At 39.9% G+C, this 17,703-nt stretch overlaps 1 protein-coding gene across 1 annotated transcript in view; it reads left to right on the top strand.

Moving 5' to 3' along the window:
- FBXL17 (F-box and leucine rich repeat protein 17) overlaps positions 1-17,703 on the top strand; it is a 504,638-nt gene that overhangs the window by 473,860 nt on the left and 13,075 nt on the right. The window contains exon 8 of the mRNA XM_004778265.2: positions 8,080-8,222. Within this exon, the coding sequence (XP_004778322.2) occupies positions 8,080-8,222 (143 nt within the window). The remainder of the gene's footprint in view (positions 1-8,079; positions 8,223-17,703) is intronic.

The following is a 17,703-nucleotide window of genomic DNA, read 5'->3' as shown; positions in this document are numbered from 1 at the left end:
AGAATTTAAATTCTGATGAATTTAAAGACCTTTAAAAAAAATTCTTCACTTGAACTCTTACTTTTCCACCAACCTGTTTATCTCATAAGAAGGAAAACAGGTGCAGCCTATAAATAATGTTGCGTTTCCATTTCAGGATGTATAGGGCAAGAGTCTTCTCCCCGAAAGGTCAAGGGCCACAGCCAGCTTGTTCCCTTTGTCAGATACGACTTGCGTTGTTGCTACTCTGAACTCAGTAAACAGAGTTCTGTAAAATGAATGCCCCTACATGCAGTGTCTTGAAAATCCTGCCATAATTCAAAGTTTTCACTCTAATGTTATCCACCGTTGTTGGGCAATTTTTGTATTATATTTATTTTTCACTTGATTTTCAGAGATTTAGAGTTCCTATATAAAGCATACTCCACAGTCTTTGAAATTCCACAAATAAATGAGCATTTGGAAAGCTTTCTATAACTGTAATTCTTTTAAATTTACTTTCTTATTTTAAGAAACTTTTTTTTCATGTCTCCAGAGGATAGACTAAGTTTATTTTACTGGTACTTTCCCTCAAATTATGTAGAAAATTATCTGTTGTCTAGAAAGCTATTATTTGCTATATAGTTTAATAATAGAAAACTTACGTGCCTTTCCTTGTTTATCAATTTAATTTAATAGATATTTACTGAGTACTTGTAAGGATAAAAGCACATAATTTTATGCTAGAATTTTAAAACAATGCATGACACCATGACAAGATGCACAATATCATTAGTGCTTATGGAAATGAAAATTAAGACCCACGATAAGGTAGCAATTCACCCACACCAGAATGCCTATAGTCAGAGAGACGGATATTACCAAGTATTGGCAAGGACATAGAGACCCTGAAAGCTCCAGACATTACTGGTGGGAGTGTAAATCATGGAGCCACTTTGGATGGAAAATATTTTGGCAGTTTATGAAGTTCAACATACATTTAACCATACAACCCATAAATCCCACCTCTCTCCTCAGTAGTTGCCTAGATGAAAGGAAAACATACGTCCACACATGTATGTTCATGTTTACAGTAGCATTATACTTCATAGCCAGTAGAATGGAATGTTAGAGGGCATTGAGAATGAACGGACTACCAGTACACACGACAATGTAGATGGACAGCTGAAAAACCAGAAATGAGAACGCACCGTGTTTAACTCTATGAATATGGAGTTCAAACACAGGAATACTTGTCTATATGTTTATAAGTCAGGATAGTGGTTATCCTTGGCGGAATAGTAGTGACTGGCGTTAGGGATGAGCAAGCTTCCACGGTGTGGTCCTGCCCTGTCTCTCAATCTAGATACTGTTTCACAGCTGGGTTAACTTTGTCAGAATCCATCAAATTGTTCCCTTAGGACTTGTGCAATTTTCTGCATGCATGCTATACTTGCAAAAAGTTCATTGAAACTGTAAAAAATGAGTGACACTTGATTTTCAGAGATTTAGAGGTCCTAGAAAAGCATTCTCCATGTTCGCTGCTTCTAAGAATTTACAATCTAGTAGGAAAACAGGCATTATGATAAATAATTCTAATATGAAACAAACACTGTTAAGTGCTGCATTAGAAATATAAGTAAGTGCAATGAAGTAAAGAAAAATATTTACTAAAAATAGAATATGGTCACTGTCCAGTTACTACCTAATAATAGGAGGAATATAATGGTAATGTATAAAAATGGAAGGAAAGGATATAAATTAGAAATAAAGAAATTAAAAAGTATTGGAGTCTATGCAAGAAGTCACTACTGTTTGAGAGATAAAGTTGTATTAAAATATCAGAACACATAGCTCTGCAGATCCTTAACAAGGAGTTCTTTTGTTTTCAGTCGACTGACTTTGCCCAAGTCAGAGGCTGTTCTAGGAGTTTTCTGCCCTGCCTGCCCACCAAGATCCAGGGAGCTTTCATCGCTTCTCCTGAATCAGAATCTCCAGGGGTGGGACTTGGACTTTTTCTAGGCCCTTGTGATTCCCCAGAAGCGCCAGGGCTAGGCACCACTGCCATGGTCCCCGCAGGGTGGAGGGAGCCTTCCCTGGGACCATCACACCATAACAGATGTCTCCAAGTGTCCTGTCTTTGTTTTGGGAGCTTCTGTGGCTTCTACAAAAAAGAGCACTTCTCACATTTATCTCTTTGTACCCATGCCAAGAAATTTCTTTGCAATGGCTTTTATCCAAGTATTACATGAAAGATGTTAATCCTACTGTTAAATTTTAACCCTCGTTCTTTCAAGCACTAGGGCATTTCTTCTGATTGTGTTTCAGGTACAGAGATTCGTAGCGGAGGATAGCACTGGAAAGGACAAAATGGCAGCTGCAGGTCACTTGTTAATGCACTCGTATGACTAATCTTCCTCCTCTGAAGAGAAAAATGTATTTCTAGTGGTAACATTTATATATCAGATTGTTCACTGTGAAAGTAATACCTGCTTTCACTTGGGAAATTTTAGTTCTCTCCTTAGTTCATTCACTTGTGATCTGTTATTAACTTATCTGTGTGTTTTAAATCTTTGTTTTGAAATACTTTTTTTTTTTTTTGAAGTAATCTCTACATTCAGCATGGGGCTCAAACTCACAATTCGGAGATCAAGAGTCACATGCCCCACCAGTTGAGCCAGCCAGGTGTCGTGAAATACTTTTAGAATTACAGAAAAGTTGCAAAAATAGTAGACAGTTTGCATATACTGTTCCCCTAGCTACCTCTGATGTTGTCAGTTCATATAACCATAGTATAATTATCAAACCAGGAAATTGAAAACAGTGAGATAACTAAGTTCCAAATCTTATTTGAATTTCACCAATTTTTTTCCCCTAATTCTTTTGCCTATTCCAGGATCTCACAGTTGGGGTGTCTCCTTAATCTTCTCCTATCTGTGACACTTGCCCATTCTTTTCTTACATTCCATTACCCCTGCCCTTTAGATCTGTAGAATATTTCTCAGTTTGGGTTTGTGTGGCATTTCCTCATGCATTGATGGAGATTATTTATCTTGGCAAGAATACTGCAGAAGTGCTCAGGGGGGTACATGGTATCTCTATGTTTTATTGCCGGTGATGTGAATCTTGCTTGGTCTTTTGGTTAATGTGGTGGCTGCTGGGTCTCTTCTGATTTTAGCATCCATTGGTGGGTTTGGCCTGCAGCAGTTATTACCGTGGTCTTTGCCCGACGATTGTTTTATATTTCCCCCATTCCCTCCTCACTTATTAATTGGGATTTTTCTGTAAGGAAGAGTTGTTCTACCTAGCTTACCTATCTATCCATCTATCTATGTATCTCTACCATATAGACTTGTAGATGCTTATTCAGTTTTCTCAAGTATAGCCCAATACTCTCATGATTTATTTTGATGCTCAAATTGTTCCAGCTGTGGCCACTGGTACCTTCTTCTGATTGGATCCTGTGTCCTTTTGACATGCCCTCATTCTTTTTTTTTTTTTTAATATTTTATTTATTTATTTGACAGGGATCACAAGTAGGCAGAGAGGCAAGCAGAGAGAGAGAGAGAGAGAGGAGGAAGCAGGCTCCCTGCTGAGCAGAGAGCATGATGTGGGGCTCCATTCCAGAACTCTGGGATCATGACCTGAGCCGAAGGCAGAGGCTTTAACCCACTGAGCCACCCAGGTGCCCCACCCTCATTCTTTTTTAAGCACTTCTTTTTTTCTGATATCACAAAATGTTTCAGACTCATCTTGTATTTTCTTTGCCCCAGTCTAGGAATCAACCATTTCTGTAAGAAGCCCTAATTCTTTTTATTGAAGAATGATTATTTATAAACCAAGATCTGGGTCCTAGTAGATCACTGCTACTGGAGCATCATTGTTCCTAGACTCTCTTAGCTGAAAAAGATAGGAAATATATGTCTGTATACTAAGCCCTGTGTGCACATACATCATATTTATTAGTTATATTGATATCCGTATATCTGTTATATATACATATGTATGTATGACCATGAATTCATTCTAATACCTCTGATTCCAATTAGGTAACACTGGGATCTTTATAAACTTCTCCTCTTTTCTTATTTATAACTTCTTTCTCTAACAGTAAAAAGGCCAGCTCTCATTATTTACAGTCCTAGATTACACATAATGTAGTTACTGAATTGCTAACTCATACCCCTATGAGAAATAGATTTAGTAACTAGAGTACAGTATTTGCTGACAGTTCTTTTTGGGTTTCACCTTACAATATCCTGCCGAAATAATGTTTTCCAAAGTGACTTAATTCTTAATTCCCATCGCCTTCTGCGTGGTTATTTTATTCGCCTGGGTCATGCTCTTCATTTGTAATACAATTAGCTTCATTTGTTACTGTTTGTATTCTACTCCTCTTTCCTCCAAATCCTTGTTGGTTTTAATTTTTTTTATTTTGGGAGGTTTGTAAAATGTTACCATGATGCTCAGTCAAGCTATATCCAGAGATCTTCCTGGAAGTGTCCCTTTCTCCTGACCCCTGACCCCCCGCATTCCGTGCCCCATTCTTCCCTCCCCTTCCCCACCAACACTCTGTAGTTAAACAGTCCCTATTATCTGGTTTATATTTCCCATATTCCTTTTTCACAAAGGAGCAGATTTGTATGTGTTTTTTAATTACATTCTCTTTTATATGGTGTTAGCACACCATATAAATCCTTGTACTTTACCTTTTTCACTGAATGATTTAGAAGCTCCTAGTGATTTTCCCCTGTCCATTTTTTTTCAGCTGTGTAGTATTCTGTGAGTGTAGCATCATTTAACCATTCTCCTATTTGGGAGTATTTAGGCCATTTCCATTATTTTGCAATAATAATCATTGCTCCAATGAATAGACTTACATATATATGTAATTTTGTACTATTCAAAGTGTATTTTGGGGGCAGATTCCTAGAAATGGAATGTCTTAGTCAAAATTAAGTACCTATGTGCTCATGGCTTTCAGTTCCTCTGTATGCCTATGGGAATGCCTTCTAGTGTGTTACTGTATATCCATGATCACTATATAAGTTACTGAATCACATTTTTTAACTTGTGTAACTTTTTAGAATTTCATTTTTTTGCTGTACTTAACATATTAAAAAGTATATTAAAATTGCAGTGAGATTAGGAATTAGTCTTGCATAATTTATCCCTCTTCAAGGCTCAGTAAATATCACTGTAATGTGTCAATAGGTCCTAATGAAGGTAGTAATCACACATTACACTTACAGCCCTATCGTCCCAAATGCAGTCCATGAGTTCATGCTCACCAATAGAGAGTGGGCAGTTCAGGAACCAGCACTGACATAATGACTAAGTGCCTCTGTAATGCTCTCATTTGCCCAGAGCATTTTATTTTTCAAAACCCTTTCGAGTCTTTTCATTTCATATCAACTGCACCACTGTAGAATGCTAGACTGTAGATCATGAGACTTATATAGGACAAAGTCCCTTCATGTATTATGTCATTTGAACTTCAGACCAACCCTGAGAAGTAAGGACATAGAGTCAACATCCCCATTGTCCAGATGAGGAAGCGGAGACTCAGAAAAGTGAAATACCCCAGAATCAGACATCAACTAAGTAGTGAGGCTGGGCATGAATTAGAGACTAGACCACATTACAAGTTTCACAGTTAGCTTGTAAACAACAATGAAAAAATATCCAAAGATAGGATGTAGTCACAAAAAGGTCAGTTGCTCTATAGATTGTGGAATTTAAAGATTCTCTTGGACCCATGGTTATGGTCACAGGGTAAATCTTTGGCTACCTATGAGCTGTAATGTTTAAGTCCTGAATGGTGTTAGAAGGCCCCAGGCATCTAACGCAGTCCGTTTGGTAGGTGACAGGGCTGAGAGCCAATTCTCAGCTTATTATCCACTCTCCCACTTAGTATCTTGTGACTGGGAAAGTTATTCAGTCTTTCTGTGACTCAGTTTCCTGACCTTTAAAATGGAAATGATAATAAAACTTTGTAAGGTTTCTGAGAGGATTAAATGAGACAATATGCCTAAAATTTTTAGCCCAGTGCCTAACACGGGGTTGGTCAATGGATATTGGCCAAAGTGCTCTAGTATGAGGACTCATGAGGTGTTGGCTGAGCAACTGAAGGAGCGAAGGAATGACAAAAGTGTAATTCTTACTTCAGTATATAGAACTATGTCAAAATAAAGACCGAATACCCTGATTTATCTTCAGGTGTCTTATTTACTGCTTATTTTCATCTGGACAAGAAGGTGGGGGGAGGGAAATACTAACCACCAGAGTTTTTAGCAGTTAGAATCAATAGCTATTGACTCTTCATTTGCTTATAAAGCAGCCTCTGAAAAATCCTCAGATCGTTTGTTTTTATCCTTTCCTGGCCGGTGCAGGGCTTTCATGTTCTAGCCTCAAACCTAAATAAAAGTACACAATCTACTGACCTGGGGCCATCCTGCAACTTGTCCTTTGTCGTCTTTTGAAATCAGAGTTTGAGCACTCTGTATGGAAAGAAATTTCTTTTATGTATCTTCTACTTCATTTATCATAGGAGATCCTCGGGATATCATAACTAGTGAAAATTATGACAATACCAGATATAACAGTTTTCTTAGGGCAAGGGCACTGCTGGGATTAACAGCTTCCACACACAAAATACCACTCAGACCATTCAGCAACCAAACCTTTGGCAGCACCCCCTCCATCCCGCTCCCACTCCCTTGAAACCCGAATGTCGAGGTAGCATGTAAAGATGACAGCATGAACAAATTCATTACATGAGGAATTTCTAGGAGAAAAAAAAATGTCCTTTGTAGCATGTTCACTGGAAAACACTGGGATCATGGTTGTTTTTGTAAACCTTAAATGTCTGGCTAGTTAGAAGTGCCTTGACACTTGAATGCGTGGGCATGAATTTCCTAGTTAAAAGAAAAAAATTACTGAGGTAATTAGCAAAGAGATTTTGCCAAGTTCTTTTCTGTGAGCTCTAAGAGTTAACATTTATTTACATGAGTAATTCGCTCTGCTCTTATCAATCTAGTCAATTGGAAAATATCATCCGCCTTTAATGTCACAGAAATCAACGCATCCTATCTTAGAATGAGGAAATAATTAGCAAACAATTTCTTTCCTTTTTAATATGTGTGGCATTGTTTTCAAGGTTCTCATTTACAAACCAATGCACCATAAACTTAATCTGGCTGGAGGTGTTGAAGTCTGTTTCTCTGCCCAACAAATGTAGAGGTGTGCACGTCTATCAAATCAGATACCGTAGCAAAGAGCCACCTTCACCAATTGGTCGCTCTGACAGGGTGAGGGGTAATGGAGCAGCGATAAGTAGTGCATATCGTAGATTATGGGATAAGCATTTGCACTTTAGTTTAGTGGTACAATGCTAAACAGTCACGAGGACTAGAGATACTGATAGTCTGCAGATGACAGGCTTCATTTTATATGTTAATAGAAGGAAGACTTCTGATAATGGTGAGGAAATTTACCATAACAAACGCATTCCCTTTACTGCACTCTAGCATGGCACCAATTAAGTTCAACTGTATGTATAATGTACTCTTAATTCCTAACAGTGCCAAGAGGGCCTAATGTGAAAAATATTATATAGTCTTACACTTTACAGATCATGAACAGATGGAAAAAATTATGTCAGTCGGTAAAGAAATTCACATGCACTATAACATACCTCAAAATGGTGCTTCCGTGGATTTTTTCTTTTAAAAAATTATTCAAGTTATCTTGAGTGAAATTTAGTTTCTACTTGGGATTTTCTGTAACCTTATATATGTAATTCATTTTAATTTATTCCTTCTGCAGATGTGAATGTTTGAAAGTACAGGTAACCTTGTAATGAGTAAAACTGATAAGAAAGAGGCTCTGTTCCCATGAAGGGGAATTATGGAATGATTATTCACTTTTTGCAAGGGTTTGTCACAGAGCAAGCTTTCCTAAAGCATTTCAAATTTAATTTCATTTACAAAACACTCGTTTACACACAACCTTTCAGGAACAAATTCAGTGAGGAAATGAGAGGAATAGTCATAATAAGATAGAGGCCCCTTTCACCACTAACATTTATGCTTGCTTTCTCTCTCTCTGTACCCCTTGCAGCGCTGATAGCCATCGGCCGGTATAGCATGACGATAGAGACTGTGGATGTCGGATGGTGTAAGGAAATTACAGATCAAGGAGCCACCCTCATTGCACAGAGCAGCAAATCCCTGAGATATCTGGGGCTGATGAGATGCGATAAAGTAAGAGTTATCTCTCAAATCTGTTTTCTATATATCAGTGTAGGTAATAGCTTTCTAGCATACTCTCTCTCTATATATATATATATGTACAAATGTGTACATGTACATACAGGTACTATGATAGCTACTCATCGCAAGATGCCTGATTTTTAAAATGAATCTGAGATTATTTTTGCATTTCTCTGCTTGAAAATGAATTTTGTGCTTAGGCAGAAAGGAAAAGCAGTCATACACAGTCAAATTAGATTTTGGCCTCCTCTCCCTAAGTCCACGAACCAAAATTAAAAATGTTTGCATGGCACACAGCAATGTGCAGGGTCTAACAGTAAAATTCTTTTCTGGGTTCCAAGTTTCCTGCAAGAATAAGGGGGAAAGAATGGTGCCAAATTGGTTTTTCGCAATTTGAAGTGTGTGATTTCAGTGTTCAACATCTATGTATTCCAGCCATCTGGGGGCAAGAAAGGGCCAGGGAGGGAATATTATGTGGGAATTTGCACCTTTCCACACTTAAGATGCCACTTTTAGCACATGATGAGAAATGGTCCCAAGGTCCCACTGAAGGTGTGTGGAGCTAGCCAGGAGATGTGGGTGTGAGTTTGGGAAACTGTGCTACATTTAACATGGGGCCCTTTGAAGACTAAGAAGAAAAATGATAAAAATCTGTATTGATCACCAGCCACTACAGAGGTGCTTTCTCCCCTGTTACTTCCGTGTCTCCCCTGTAAATCTAGAAGTGTGTATCTGTGAAATGCCAATAGAGTATTACCCCCACCTTAAAAGACCACCAGAGACGTGAGTCAAAGCCAATCAGCAAGGGTCGTTTATTGCAGGTTCGAACCTGGACCTCTGCGCCGCTCGTTGCCGATAACGCCGAGAGGTCCAGAGCTGGGTTGGTGCAGGATTTTTACAGACAGATACAAACAGGTTTCGGGTGGGGCTGAGCTGATTGATTGATAGTTTGAACAGGCATACTTGGTGTCAGTGGATTGGGTCAGGGGACCCCGCGCGAAAGCAGACAAAGCAATATTACAGAAGCAGAACTGGCCGGTTAGCCCACGCATATCTGCACTGCGAAGGGGAGAAAATGGAGGCTCAGAAAGACCAGGCACTGGCCAGAGGCTACTTACCCAAGGTCTGACCCCAGGTCTTTGGAATCTGGGTGGGGGTCATGGCACACCCTGGGTGCAGTCTTTGGGCACAGAGATGGCTTTCTCGGGGAAGATCCACCTCAGATACTTGCTCAGAACTTGCTAGCATCTTAAAATAATTTACACATGTGTGCTACTTTTGCAAATGGTGATTAGGGACAAATCTAGCAAAAGAGAGTGAAACTAAATATATATTTCTCTCCAAGGACATGCATTTTCTAAATGTAGCATATTTGGGGGCAAATAGGAGAATGGCCCAAATCCTTTGTGTGCTATGTCATTTTTGTTAATTGACCTAGTTCTTGTCTCCAAATGCTTTAAAATCCCAACTTATACTAGGCCTTTGCCAGTTAGTTATGTTTAGAGAGAATTTACTATATATTCTCAGCCGAGCCTAAAAAGCTGACTGACTTTGTTACTAAGCAACAGCACTGAGACCCAGGGGTTGCAAGTTTCCGTCAAATTTCACTACTAACCAACCTGATGCTACTACTAACCCTGTCACTTTAAAATTACTTCCTTTAGGGGCATCTGGCTGGCTCTGTCAGTGGAACATGTGACTCTTGATCTTCGGGTCATGAGTTCAAGCCCCACGTTGGAGACAACTTAAAAATTAAATCTTTAAAAAATTCTTTTTTTTTTTTTAAAACAAGTTAAAGAGTAGACAGAGTATTCTAGAAACACTAAACAATGACAACAGCTTTGCTCAGTGTCTGCCAGAAGAAACTACTACCTGAGTACTCCCAACCAAGGGCACCAAAATGTACGTGTTCAAAATGTATCTGCATATTCACGAGCATTGTTAGAAATTACCATATTTCTAGTCCACACTCATTAGATTTGTTGAGGTCAGCTCCACCTTCAGAGATGAGTTGTAGAAGCTTATGTTCCGGTTAGTACTGGAGATTATTCTAGACATATCTGCTGACCAGCATCTTGCTTATTTTAAGTGAAGGAATAGATCCTTTTCTACCCAAATGCAAATTATCCAAAGTGAGATGGGAAGGCTGTTCTGGTTAGTGGTATCCCTGACACTGTAGTAGTCCTTTCCTCAGGCGGCCTCTGAGCCCTTTCTCCAACCCGTGAACTGCTCTATGAGCTGCTGGCTCTAGCACCACCCTCTCTGCCCTTAGCCGGCTACAGAGCAGCCCAGCCCCGAGGCATGCTGGGTCCAGCCTTGCTGCCTGGCGTCCCTAGGTTTATGCAGCTCAGAGCCAGACACAAGAGGTTCTGTGAGGACGGAAGAAGTTTCCAAACCACCCACAAAGTGCAAGTAAAGCCTTGCACATAATAGCCTGTTTGTTGATTTAGTTGGATGGAAATCTAGAGTTAAGTAGCTACTCAGCTTTCAAAATTTATGTTATGCAATCTATCTCCAGATTTTAAATTTTTATCAAGACTCAGAAAGACTTGAGTAGCAAAGAGGGTAAAGTAGCTGAGGGCATGAACTTGGAGGCCAGAGTTTGGGTTCAAATCTGGCCTCTGCTCTCTGTAGTTTCATCTTTGGTTGTTGCCTACTCTGTGCCTCTGTTTGCTCATTTGTAAAATGACAATAATGATAGTACCTATTTTGTAGCGTTGTTGTGAGCATTTAAATAAGTGAACATATACCAAATTCTTAGAATAATCATGTTTGTTGTATATAAAATGCTCAGTGCTACTGATTATCCTTATCGATGTCATATTAACCTGTGTTTTGATATTTGAAATTTCCAAATGAGAAAAAAATTGTACTGTTGTACAATTTTGAAAAGAAATTAAAAGAAAAGAAATTAAAGAGAGAAAATATAAACTGAGATTAGACATTACCCTTCTACTTTTTCCTGTTAAATTTAAAATTAATAGTATTATTTTCTGTACTAAGATGTCAATATTTACATTTTCTACACACTCGATGAAGGGAAACTAATACCTCCCGGAACATTCTGTATTTGGAACCAACTTACAGACCTGGGCAGAGGGATGAAGAAAGATTTGCTGTGGGAAAAGAGGCTGAGTTGAAGATAAGACAATTCAATAAGCAGGGAAACAACAACAACAAAAAAGTAATAATAATGGAGAAAAATAAGAATAGAAATAGAAAACACAGAGACATCATGATCAAGATATGGAGAAAAAGACCCTATTATCTATCTCAGTGTGATCAACTGTGCCAACCAATAATTAAGAACAAAACTGGTTTGGGTCTATCGGCCTTCTCTTTGTAACCTAACCAAATTTGCTAACTATTAATAACTCGCCAACTTGAGTTCTTCCCCTTTCTGCACCAACTGGTGACAGAGGAGAGGCAAGAGGCCTTGACAATCTACACAACTAACCCCCTTGTCAGGAATGTTGTCGCTGGGATCCTGCTTTGGGGAGAGATGGCGTCAGTGATGTCTGTGTGTCCCAGGCTTGAGTTCTGTGATCCTGTGGTTCTGTGAAATATTGAGGGCAAGTAATATTTTCTCTCACAAGCAGCCAGTTTCATTTGGGGCCACTTATATTTAATTTGGAAGCTGTATTTTACCAAGCTTGAGCTTTTTTCCTCACTTGGGCTTTTGAGATATTGAAAGAGTAACAAAATGCATTTGTTGTAGGAAAAGGTGTTTTCCTCTGTCTCCCTCTTTCTCTCTTTCATTTGGTAAACAAAGAACAGAAGAGAAACATTCAATGTATTCTTCACAGTGAAAGCAACGTATGCTTAGATTGTCAGACAACGTCTAAGCTAAACTGCAGTGAGTGTGTCTGGCCACAACATTGGTGACTCCCATGGTGGAGTCCTCCAGCCATTCCTCAAACGCAGCATTCCCTGAGCACTTGTAAAATTAGGAAGTGCATTAAGAAGCCCATGTTTGAGAAGCTGTTCCGATTGCTGGATGGATAAGCATGTTAGAGGCATTACTTTGAGTTTTAAAGCCGACGCCACTTAATCTCCTAAACTTTAGTGCATTGTAAGAACCAAGAGAAGAAAACGCTGTGTGAGACGGCTTTGATGAATTGGGGTGAACTTATATTCTTAAAGACTGTTCAAAGGCTTACTTGACCTTGGGAATTAGAGTTGACCCGAAATCACCTATCAACTTAACACGCATTTATTTGGTGATTTAGTTAAAACTGCTTGTATAATCAACGGGACTCTAATAAGAGCGATATGTTGACTCTGCTTTCCATGATTATAGACATTCGATGGCTTTGGTCATAGAAATCATTTTCAGATCTTCAGAATAAAATATCCTCTAGAACTCTAGATTCCCTATAGATCCATTTCTTCTAATAATGTGATATTTTCCTTTCTTACAAGGCAGTTTGGATGGAGAACAAAACTGAAAAGGACAAAAAAAAAATCATGGGAAAGCTGTAGGGCAAATGGAAATGCAGTGTTCAAGGTTAATGAAAAATGTTTGGGGTAACAGGGTTGATGAGAAGGGAGGGAGCCCAGTGGCATGGCACTGGCTGAGAAACCAGACCTCGCCAGAAGCAGCCTGGCTGGTGTGGAAAACCTCGGTGATAAAATGTCGTGGTGGGAACCTCTGCAGTGTGTGTTAATACAGAAGTTTGGAGACAGCGGGCCTGAATTATGAGCAGCGAATAACATCATAAATGTAGCAATTCTCAAATGCCAAACCCTTGTGAAAAGCAGTTGGATGGAGAAATGCTGGAGCTTTTAAAAGCTCCCTTTCACTCTCTCTCTTTCTCTCTTTTTTTAACTTCATGCAGAACTAATTTTATACACTGTTCATTTGATTTGAAAATGCCAGCGTCTGGGGTATCATTAAAGAGCGTTATTGAGGGAGCCACTCTTGGCAAAGCATTTTGCTTAAAAATGCTTATTTGTTCTTATGTCCCTGCAGAGTTGTAGACAGGAAGGAGAAAGTGTGCCTCGATTTACCTCACGCTGCTCCTCTGCCTGGAGCAGGTAGCTTCTGTCAGGAGGCTCCTTCTCTTTGGCCTCTAGAGGTGCCGGGAGGGTCGTGGGGGCCACATTACTTAAGGAATAGACATAAATAGATTTTGAAAGGTCCACCCCAATGTCCTATGACCAAAGCCTCTTGGAATTTCTTTGATTTCTAGTTGACATAAATTAGAATTACACAGGCGTGAAGAGTCCGCCCAGAAAAGAGCAGAGAGGCTGCAGGGGGAGGAGAGGCCTCTGTGTGATCCTATTGATTATCCAGCTGCCTTCAGGCCAGGGGCCTCTGTGAGGCTGACTATTATTGATCCACACCATGGAAATAATCGAATTAATTCATTTCTCATCAAACTGCCATTGCCGAGACCAGTTTCTCCTCACCTGCTCCAATTCCTGAAGTACTTAGTTGAGGAGTGAAATAGATTATTTCTTTCAGTAAGAAAAGATTTCTTCAGGTCATAATAAATTCTTGTGTTCACACAGAGTTCCTCATTTAAATGGTAGAAAGATTTAATCAAATCAATGAGAAGCCAACACAGAAAGCAAGTAATAGAAACCAGTCATCTCCTTAAAGCCAGAAATCTACTTTACAACCTTAAAATATCAAGGGCCAACTTTAGTGTGCCCCATTTAATGTAAAAATATTCAGGGAAAAATTGACCACTGCGTTTTTCAGGAAGTAATTATGGTAAGAGAAAGCCTCAACCACCTAAATATTTCTGTGGAGAAAATGGAGTTTTTATCAGCTTGTTTAGGAGTCAGGAGCAGGAAAGCCCTATGGGGAAAATAATATAGGACTCTGTAACTAATACACAGAACTAACTGGAAAAATCAGTTTAAAGGAAAAATAATTTGTGGGGCTCTGTGTCCAGAACTGTTTTGGTAGCAATTCAGCCATGAAACAAAGTGTGTACCTGCGGGGACTCCCCGCTCCCCTGCAATGCATGCACAGCTGTTTCCAGACTGCCCATAGCCAAAACTGAAAATCGAAAATTTATGCCTTATCAGTGAAAACAAAAACAAAAACAAAGTATTCTGTCCTAATAAGGCAGGAGTGGTGTTGACTGTATTTGACTGTGCCATCCGGGGCCTGGGAGACAGGACCATTACCCGGACAGCCCACCGTCGTGTCCTCAGAGGAAGAGGGAAGATGAAAAATGGTGAAAGAGCCTGGCTGGGCCTCGAAAATCTGAACCTCAGTCCTTCCCTTGAAGGATCAGCATCTTGTTCCTTTTGCTGATAAAACAGTTTCTCCAGGTGATTTTCGCATAGGAACACTTTAAAACTCATTTTTACAACTCTCTCCTGATTATTCTTGGTAATTGAAACAGAAAAACACATCAGCTAGAATTCAGAGGTTACCTCGCAACCTCAAAGCAGCCAAGCATTCCCACCGCCGCCTCTTCCAGTCCTATTCACCCAAAAGGCCTTCCCTGTATTTCGGTATTAAGGCAAGAAACACAACATGAAGCTTTTACGGCAGAAGTTAAACTGGTGAGCACCAGTGTCAGACTGCTGTGTTTTCAGATTCTACTAACTTCACTTTACTGTCTGTGGGATTTTGGACAGCTTAATCCCTAAAAGCCTCAGTTTCACCGCCTGAAAAAACTGCAATGTATTTACTCCATAGGGTTGTTCTGAGATTAAATGAGCTATTGGCACAGAGTGCTCAGCCCAGTGTCACACATGCTGTAAGCCCTCAGTAAATGTCAGCTGTGACTACTACCGTATTTATTCTCATATACATATCTGTTCTGGAACCTTGTGTGTGATATTTAACCATGACATGAACTACCTGGTTCATAAGATTGTATCCATGAATATAAATTCACATGCTAATATCTTACAAAGAAAAACTAAGCCCCGAGACGTAGCAGTTCTCAGGAACAAGTAGAATCTATTTTTTTCATACTTAAAACCCATTAAATAGCACTCATACTTATAAAGGAAGAAGAAATTCAGAGACCGGTAGTTCGCAGTCCTTTCTTGTGAACAGAGTAAAGACTTGCCAGGTTAGATGGCCACACAATGTCCAGGCTGAGACTTGTTTGGTTTGCTTCTTCAGGAAAATTGACATCTCCCCTAGAACCTTTTAAGGGTGTGTGCTGTAAGTAACTGCTTCTATTTTGTTCACTTCTGTTACGGGATTGATGTATAGTGAAATCTTTTTTTTTTTTTAGAAAGGAAGGAGAGGGTCTGCTATCCCCCAGATGCTGTCGGGTGAATAGAATATTATGCTGGAGTTTGCCTGAAGGCACCTGGGAGCGTCATTGCTTTGTAGTAAATAATCTCCTTGGAACTTTGATTTGGCTTAAGTAATTATATGAAAGAATTAGGTTTCAGGTTCATATTATTTTTCTAATTTAGAAGTAGAAAAGGTAACAGCAGTTTCTTAACAAGGCTCAGATTAGATCCCAGAACTCCTAAGCACCTGACTTCACAGTAGAAGCAAGGACAGCTTGCCATGGCTTAGGAGACTGGGGGATGACTGCCCCTCTGGAAGGAACTGGCTTAGCCTGCATGGGAGACCCAGCCATTCAGCAGCCGGTTTGCAGGGAAAATTTTGTTTGGCAAGTAGTTTTTCAAGAAGAAATCTAAACTCCCTCCCCTGCCCCAATAGTTATCATATAATTTGTCCTTTTATTTAAGATATCTCCGCTGAGTCGCTTCCTGTGTTCCAGTCACTGTGATAGGTGACAGGTTGAAAAAACAGTGAATGAGACAGTCCCTACCCCATGGAGCCCACAGCCTCCTGGGGGAAAGAGACAAGCAAGCAGGCAATTACAGTGTGTCCTGTGAGTCTGCAAATTAATTGTCAGAAATGGTATCCCGAAGTATATTTCCTTTGCATAAAGAACCTTGCTTTGACCCTGCATCTGCCTTCAGCCGAGGTCCTCTGCCGTTCTGTTTCCGCCACTCTGCTGATTCTGCTCTTTCCAGCATCACCAGTCACTTCCTCATCACCACATCCAGTGGCCACTCTTCTGTCCACAGTTTGCTTCGTATCCCAGCTGCATCACTGTGGTAACCATGTCCTCTTTCATGAGAATGCTTTTCTCTTGCCTTCAATGTCACCATGCTCCTGGCTTTTCTATTTCCATCTCCCGGGCTGCTTCCCTCATCTGTGAAGTGGAAATAAAAATAATACCTCTCCTGTAAACTATGGAGAGGATTAAATGAGTTAATGTATGGAAAGTTCCTTAGCAAGCAATAAACATTAGCTCTTATTTGCTGTGACGGTGAATGCTTACCTTCCTCCTCCCCATCCCTCTCCTGCTCATTTGAATATAAGATCCATGGATTTCTGCTTCTAGGTTGTCTTGCCAGAGCCTGCCACAGTGGCTGGTACATAACAGTTACTAAACAAACATGTATCAGTGGCAGTGGGGGCAGGAGGGATGGGCTGTGTTTCTCTTCTGCATTCTGTGTAGCTCCAAGGTTCTGAGGAGGCTCTGGAATGACAGAGTGAGCAGGGGGCCTGGTCCTTACGTCTAACTTCAAACACTTTCATTGGTTCATTCATTTAGTTTACTTATTTGGTTTGCTTCTTTGTTACTTTGGTTTGCCCAGGTATTATATAGCTACAAGCAAGTTTGAAAAACATTAGCTCCCACCTCCTTCTAATAGTTTTATAGATTGTAAGGAGTAGCTGGAGGGGTACCTGGGTGGCTCAGTGGTTAAGTGTCTGCCTTTGGCTCAGGTCATCCGGCGTTCTGGGTTCGAGTCCCCCAGTCAAGCTCCCTGCTCAGCGGGGAGTCTGCTTCTCCCTCTCGCTCTCCTGCTTCCCTTGTTTGTGTTCTCTCTTTTTCTCTCTCTCTCAACTCTGTGTCAAATAGATCAATAAAACCATTTTAAAAAACTATCTGGACAGAGGGAAAAAAATGACTAAGAAAGATGATACCTTGGATTTAATACCAGTTTTTGTAACTGGGGGATTCCGAGTGTAGCCGAAAGCCCTTGGGGCTCGGGAGAGTCACAGATGGAGTCCAGGCATCTGTTGTATGATTGGACTCTGATCCCTTCAGAGCCTAACCCCAAAATGCTCTGATTTATGTAGAGTCTCTCTTCTGAGCACCAAAAATATCACCTGTTTTTAGGTTTTCTCATCTACAGATTTACAGATCACTTTTATGTAGAATAAATTTTTGTTGGTAATAAATTTGTTTTAGGAAAACAGGTCACCTCCATCAATTCTACCTGATGGAAACAGCCGTTTTTAGAAAGATTTTTTTTTTCATTAGGTGTCCACCGGTGATTACCACTGCCCTAGGCTTTTGTAAGAAAATAAAAACTGAAATCAAGAAACCCATTAAACATCAAAGAAAAGACATTTTTAGTTCTGAGAGTCTTCTTTCTCGATTGTGTTTTTCAGCTTAACTTGAAGAGTTGAATTTAGAAACACCCAGATGTGTTCTAAAAATACATTGCACTTACTGCTCAG

Source organism: Mustela putorius, unplaced genomic scaffold, assembly GCF_011764305.1.
Source record: "Mustela putorius furo isolate JIRA1106 unplaced genomic scaffold, ASM1176430v1.1 tig00001063_pilon_pilon_pilon, whole genome shotgun sequence".
In the NCBI taxonomy this organism is placed as follows: domain Eukaryota; kingdom Metazoa; phylum Chordata; class Mammalia; order Carnivora; family Mustelidae; genus Mustela; species Mustela putorius.
Note: the sequence above shows the minus strand (reverse complement) of the source record. Positions and strands in the feature narration are given on the sequence as shown.